The 7838-nt window shown below is 42.0% G+C and overlaps 1 protein-coding gene across 3 annotated transcripts in view; it reads left to right on the top strand.

Annotated features, from left to right (window-relative positions):
* phkb (phosphorylase kinase, beta) overlaps positions 1-7838 on the top strand; it is a 176315-nt gene that overhangs the window by 145457 nt on the left and 23020 nt on the right. For all 3 annotated transcript variants that reach the window (XM_080729974.1, XM_080729976.1, XM_080729975.1), the window contains exons 20-22: positions 2449-2539; positions 4159-4217; positions 5483-5645. In XM_080729974.1, coding sequence (XP_080586100.1) covers positions 2449-2539; positions 4159-4217; positions 5483-5645 — 313 coding nt within the window. The remainder of the gene's footprint in view (positions 1-2448; positions 2540-4158; positions 4218-5482; positions 5646-7838) is intronic.

The following is a 7838-nucleotide window of genomic DNA, read 5'->3' as shown; positions in this document are numbered from 1 at the left end:
AGCTATATAGCAGACATACAGTACAGTATCGGCTGCTGGTTGATTGGTTGATAATGGTTCCCATTTGTATCACTCTAGCATGGCTGATCACAGCGGCATTGACCCATTGTCCACAGAGCTGTGTTAAGTGTGTATACGGCCACAAAGCGGCTAATGAAATGGGCCCAGTGGGCTCTCGGAGAAAGCAGATCGATAGTCATTAGATATAAGTATTGATCGGGATGATGACACGTATGTAAAGTGACAGCACACACAAGTGCAACTATCCATCATAGTCTTTAGTTACAGAAGAACTAGCCATTCTCAATCTATGGCCCACTGGTGGGCTGTGAGGATATTGCAAAAGGGCCGCCCCCAAATAATTAGTAAAAACCCTTAAAGGACCAGTCACCTCTGGGACAACCAGATCTTATTTTATTGTTGTGTGGGACACGGACACAATCCTGAATTATTTTTTGTGTTCAATCTGTGTTTTTAGATATGTTAGTATTTCAGCATGCTACAACTGGTCATATGATGCATTTTGCATAGGGCTGGGATGCGATTAAAAATTTTAATCGAATTAATTACAGGCTCTGTGATTAATTAATCGCAATTAATCGCATTTTAATCGCACATCGATATTTGACCTGAGAAGCATTTTTTTGTACGAGTGAATCAACAAGTGAGTTTTTTTTATCTAAATTTCTCATCAAAGCGCTCTGATCGGCTACTTCTCCCTTTGCGTTTGTTGTCTCTTCTTGGTTGGTGCATCGCTATGATCGGTATGCCCAAAACTGAAGGTTCTGTGGTGCAAAAACTAAGTGCGATTAAAATGCGTTAATTTTTTTAATCACGTTAATTTTCTGTAATTAATTAATCGCAATTAATCAGTTAAAGTCCCAGCCTTTTTTGCATCATATGACCAGTTGTAGCATGCTGAAATCGGCTGAAATTCTAAAATATCTAAAAACACAGATTGAACACAAAAAATAACTCAGGATTGTGTTGATCGTGTCCCACACAACAATAAAATAAGATCTGGTTGTCCCAGAGGTGACCTGGTCCTTTAAGATTTGGATGATTATGTAAAATGAATGTACCGTTAATATAAACAACTAATAATAACTAGTAAGACAACCTAAGGGCGACATGCGACCAGCCGACCACGCCCTAAAGGGCGAGGTCGCGCCAATTCTTTGCCATCTGGCCAGTGATGAATATCGGACCAGTTACCCATGTATGGAGACCCCTGGTACCCATATATGGAGATCCATGTACTGTATATGGAGATATGCTGTGAGAGCCCAAACATGCTTACTCAGTTATTCGTTATGTGAAAGTGAAAGTACTATGATGTCTATGACATCTGACATCATACCCTTTAATGCCCATACATGGAGATCCCTGTCTGTAGAACCAGCCACACAGATATGGGCTGTCTTGGCCATACTGTATATGGGCCCAGTTCCCAGTTTTTCAAGTTTTTAAAGAAGAAATATTGCCTTTTCTTTCTTTTTTTAATATGTTATATTTTATCGTTGCAGTAGACTATTCACAGCATCTTCTTTGCTTACATGTTGGCAGTGACCCAACAATACTTGTGTGCATTTTTCTGAAAGTCCACTTTGGTTACATATCATATTTGGTTTCAGTTATAATAATGTGGTAATAGAGTGGTGAAGTTAGAGATATCTTTCCTGATAATATGGGGACTGACCATAAGTCCGAAATCTCATTGGACCTACATTAGTCCGAATTAAATTAGGGTTAGGTTTAGGCATAGTTTTACTGAGGTTAGGGTTAGGGTTTTGAGGTTAGGGTTAGGGTTAGGTAACTTAGGTTTAGGTTTAGGCATAGTATTTTTCACCAGGTTAACATCACCAGATTCTGACTAATGGAATGTAGAAACAATGAGATTTCGGACCAATGCCATGGCACTGATAATATGTGTGATTTTTATGAAAGTAAACTTTGATTGTTAATGGTGTATGAGTCTCCTCACATAGGTAGTGAAAATAGCCGATCTACAAGCTAAAAAAAATCGAACCTCTGTTCGAAGTGGAGCTGTGTGTGTGTGTGTGTGTGTGTGTGTGTGTGTGTGTGTGTCTGGCCTGGCCTGAACAACAGCGCCCTCGTGTGGTCTCAAAAGGTCCTGTAGGCTACAGACAGACAGACAGACAGACAGACACACAGACACGGCCACACACACGGCCACGTATAGGGAGCTTGTGTTCCACACAGCTCCAAAAACTAGCTTGTAGTTTGGTTAATTTCACTATTTACTAATGCTTTTAAAATAATAATAAGAACTGTTTTGGACATACAAGGTTTACACCTGTGACCTGACAGCAACAAACTGTGTGTTATGATAATGAAGGGTGAAGTTAGAGATATCATTCTGTTCCCATATAGGTGACATGCTCAATAAAATGATTATGTGACACATTTTGACCTCCCTCTCACCAGGGGGAGCCGATTCAACCCGGTGTTGGACATGTTGGCGTCATTCAAGAAGGGTAACATCGGAGGAGTAAAGGTTCATGTGGACAGACTTCAGGTCAGTGTCGGCTTTTAGGCCAAAATGAACTAACACATCTCTTTTGTGTTTCCAATATAACCAGGTGGTTAGCACTTTCCAGTGTGCTCACGGCTTCATTCTTATAAGTTTGCGCCCTTTGGGGACACCAAATGTATCTTTTGGGTCTCAAGCTAAAGGTTTTGGGAACCTCTATATACACCTATAACTCTCAGAGTATGCAAATGTAACTTCAAATTTGTACTGACCCGTAAGGGTTCATTTGGAACCCCCTCAAGGAACCTGGAGGGTCCCTGGACCTCGCTTTGAGAACCACTGAGATACTTTTACACTCGAGCTAGGATCTCTTTTGAGGAAATAAAGAATATTGTATTGAGCTTAGTAGGAATAAGATGCAGAATCAATCTATTAAAAACATGTTGTATCTTCATTACAGAAACTGACATCATATTTTAGAAAAGTTATCAAAACTCAATAAGGACAGAAAGTTTAAATCAATTTACCTGTATCAACTGGAAAGCACCCATACTGTGAAAAGAACAGGACCGCCCACTACTGATCGGCAAACTCATTGACGTAATGTATTCAGCTAAAATTCATTAAAATGACTGCCAGGCTGCTGTCCCTGTCTGTTCAAAGAGCTATCAAACGTCTTATTAAAGGCGAAGTTTGCAAATAGAACCAACTTTCTGACACGTGTCATCGTACTAAAAGTTAAGACGGGAAAAGAGTTGACTTCAACTAGTCAATTATTTTTTGCTAGACTTTATGACATTCTTTAAAGCTATAGCTTATTTTCTTGTGTCGTTGCCTTGTGCTGCTGATCCTGCATATCTGTCGGAGAGCCCTGCCTGTTTATATTGACCTAGATATCCACTCATCACTACTATAGCCATTCAAATGTTATACTGTATCTATGAAGCCTATCACTGCATTTAGTAATGTTTTACTTCTTTGGTTATTTCAGAAATAGCAGATCTACACGTAAAGCTGCCATTTCTGGCCAAGAGTTTTGTTGTATAAGGAAACGACAGCAGACTAAGTTCAGCAGTAACCAGGGCAGGAATTTCATGTAGGCCATGACGCCCATGGCTGCTATTGCCCCTCAGTTTGGCCTGCTGCCCCTCAAAAGAAGAAATGACCTCAGGCCACAGTGGCCATGATTCCCTAGCTGATTGTACTGCCTCTTTCCTGTCAATATGTTTACAGTGTCTTTTGTTGGGATTCCGAATTCTTAAATGCCCCTGTCTTCCCATCTTCAAATAATTACTAGTGATTCTGATTATTCAATGGCTTAGCTCAACTTCGGCAATACCATAATTTATTTTGTGAAATAAACAAATTTTGTATTTATTTATTTCCACTGATTTGTCTAATGTCTTGAAAGATTAGTGTATTTATTAAATTATTTATTTCCGTGGACTTAAAATCATTGTTTTATTTGATGGCCTTCCTGCCTTTCTACCCTTCAAATAATGTATAACACCAAACACCTTACCTCTAAAATGACAGCATTCCAGGCCTGGTTGTAACTCAGGTCGGTTTCACTTAGAATAGAACTTAAAGTGGTTAAAATAATCATAGTATATGTTGTGTGAACTTAAGAATAGAGGCTTTAAGTGATTTCTTTTAATTCTCAGACACTGATATCAGGAGCTGTTGTGGAGCAGTTGGACTTCCTGCGTGTCAACGAGGCAGAGTAAGATACTTCCTGTATTTCAACAAGGCTTCATATCTCCATATTTTAACCATTTTGTTTCCCCCCTGTAATTTAATGCTGTACTTTGTCATACTATAGTGTCACACAAACATGGCAAAAACAGTAGATCTAGCAGATCTGGTATTTTTGGAAATGTTTAAAGTGTGGTTAGTGCGTGTGTGGGTTTCATAAATATTGAACGACTTAAAAGTATTAACAAGAAAAGAGCTTGTTACTAAGTCAAACTTCTTTTGATCCAGTCCATATACTGTATGGGTATCCCTTTTATGCCCATATATGAAGATCCCTGATGTCATCGATATATCACTGGCCATATGGTAAAGGCAAGGCCCATATCTGTGTGACTGGTTCAGATAGGGATCTCCATGTATGGGCATAAAATATATTGTATCCTATATGGGGATTTCTGATGTCATCAATCCCAGGCCCTAACTGGCCCAAGAACCTGCTTTACTCTGATTTACACCCTATCTTCCCCGAAAATGTTAATATATATCCATATATGTATATGGATATATATTAATAAAGGATAAAATAAATAAAATGTCCATAAACAGTATAGGCATTCCTGTTAGGGTACCCCCTTATTCCCATATATGGAGATCCCCAGGCATCAAACCCAGGCCCTAGCTCTGGTCCATAGCGTTAGTGGAGTTCTCCCTAATGCTATGTTCGTCTACCTCCCAAATCCTTGGCAAATCCGGAAAGACCCGCCGTCTGGTCCGAAAATAACAAAAACAGTTTTGCCCCTCACGAAACCAAAGGTGTCAGTGGGGAGTTGAAAGCTTACTCTACTTAGTGGACGCGGTCTGAGCCCCCCACCACACGCTTAAAATACATTTCTAGGGTAAAATGAAAAATATTCCACCGGATGGAGAAACTCTTCCTGGTTGAGACTGTTTTTACGAGCATATATGGGTAACTGGTCCGATATACATCACTGGCCAGATGGCGCAACGGCGAGGTTGCATGTCGCCCTGAGGCTTCTTACTAGTAATAACTTTACTCACTCCTCCATTAACTTGTCGATACAAAATAAAAGAAAACACATTTGATTACATGAAATACTGACAGAGAAAACAATCTATTTCTAATGGTCTTGTCCAATCGTTTAGCGTAATAATACGTACGTCATCAAAAACTGTGTTTTTGATTAATATCAGTGTACTGTAATTGTATTGCCCCCCACTGGGATTGGAAGTCCAGTTCTCTAAGACTGCAGGGGTCTTTGTGACTGTGTGTAGGATCCCAGAGTTCAAGAGTTTCGAGGAGCTGGAGCTGCCCAAACACTCCAAGGTGAAGCGTCAGACCAGCACGCCCAACGCATCAGACCTGGAGCAGCAACCTGAGATCAACCTGCAAGAGTGGATCGACAAACCCACACATGAGATCATGCAGAAGTTCCATGTGAGTGGAGGGGAGGACAGGGCTGGGACAACATGTCCATATTATATTCATAGACTAGATATCATCTGGATAATCGTAATATTGTGATATGGCATTATCTATCTATAAATGCGAGAAGTCTCTGCGTGTGTGTTTGTAATCCGCGTATCTCGAGAACCGTTCGTCCCACCGGCTTCAGATTCGGCACGCGCGTTCCCCGCCGCGGCATGGAGTGCAGTGCCGGGCCTCGACCCGACCCGACGCGCGGTTTTCCCTAACCGGCGCGAAACGTTCGGAATCTCCTTATGCGGAAATCGGCGCAAAATCGGCGCAAGCGCTGACTCATTGTGACATCACTGCAGTGCCGGGCGCAAGCACTGAGTCATTGTGACATCACTGCAGGCAGATACAGGGGCCTAGCCTCGACCCGACAGACTGAGATCTCCATATATGGGCATATGGGCAGATACAGAGATCTCCATATATGGGCAATACAGGGGCCTTGCCTCGACCCGACAGATATCTCCGTATATGGGCATAAAAGGGACACAGACAGATATATCTCCGTATATGGGCATAAAAGGGACACAGACAGATATATGGGCATAAAAGGGACACAGACTGAGATCTCCATGACAGATATCTCCGTATATGGGCATAAAAGGGACACAGACTGATACAGAGAATGGGCATATGGGCAGATACAGAGATCTCCATATATGGGCATATGGGCATAAAATGGACGCAGATATATGGGCATAAAAGGGACACAGACTGAGATCTCCATATATGGGCATATGGGCAGATACAGAGATCTCCATATATGGGCATATGGGCATAAAATATGGACACAGATAGAGTATATGGGCATAAAAGGGACACAGACAGATACAGAGATCTCCATATAATGGGGTTTGCATTAAAGGGTGGGGCATTCATTCCCTATTTACATCGTTCCCGAGTTGGCCAGGTCGCAAACTCCATATATGGGCATAAATGGGCACAGGCAAACAGATGGTCAAACCAGGTCCTACAGAGATCTCCATATATGTCAGAAAATGGACGTAGACAGACATATCTCTCCATATATGGGCATAAATGGACACACGCAAACAGATGGTCAAAACGGATCCTATGACAACAGGTATAATGGGGTTTGCATTAAAGGGCGGGGCATTCATTCCCTATTTACATTGTTCCCGAGTTGGCCAGGTCGCCGACTAGACGCTCGGCCGCCCTTCGGGCGGCCGAGCTTCTAGTAATAATAATAGCTCATTTATATAGCACTTTTCTAAGTACTCAAAGTCGCTTTGTAAAAAGAAAAGGAAGGAACCAACTTTATTAAGAAAAAAAGACTGTTAGATTAAAATCGATGGCCATTTCTTTATACTTTCAAATTTTGAAATTTGAAACTTGACTGATTCAACCGTTTCGGAACTGCAGCTTATAGAAATATGTCTGGTTTCTCATCTGAAAGAATAATTTATACTTAGAAAACCAAACGTTTTTGTACAGTTATGTTCCTTCACCAGTCTGAAATGCTAAAACATGAAAAACCGCTTTCCCTTTTGTTTCCGGACAAGTATAGTAATCATTTTTAATACCTGGAGCTCAAGGGGAGAAAAGGCAGGAGGCAGGCACTTGGTCTGAAATGCTGGCCGCTAGATTTAGGGGGAAGAATCCATTGCTGCAGCTCCATTTAAATGTCTCCCTAAGGGTGAACCTGGGCAGAGAACCTGCCCAGCGTTGTGGTGGGAATTGGGGTTTGATTCCTCTCCACGGTGCCTCAGGCTAGGCTGGCCGTTCCAACGAACACAATTGGCTGTTTTTGCGAGTGTGGAACCGGCAGGGGAGGGTGAGCTCTGACGTTGAGCTAGCTGATCGTCTTCTTTCGGCTTATTCCCATCGGGGTCGCCACAGCGGATCATCTGTTCCTATCTGGATCTGTTTACTGCGTCTTCCTCTGTGACTCCTGCCACCTGCGTGTCGTCTCTCACTGCATCCATAAATCTCCTCTTCTGCTCTTGCCTGGCAGCTCCATCTTCAGCATCCTTCTCCCCTCTGTACCCCTCATACCTACTTCCACATGTCCAAACCATCTCAACCTTGGCTCTCTCGCTTTATCCCCAAACCTTCTAACCTGGCCCGATCCTCTAATGTAGTCATTTCTGATCATGTCCTTCCTTATCCTCCTAATGAGAATCGTAGCATCCT

This window comes from Nannobrachium achirus, assembly GCF_963921795.1.
Source record: "Nannobrachium achirus genome assembly, chromosome: 7".
NCBI classification, from domain to species: Eukaryota; Metazoa; Chordata; class Actinopteri; order Myctophiformes; family Myctophidae; genus Nannobrachium; species Nannobrachium achirus.
The sequence above is the reverse complement of the archived record's forward strand: the minus strand, read 5'-3'. Positions and strand labels throughout refer to the sequence as shown.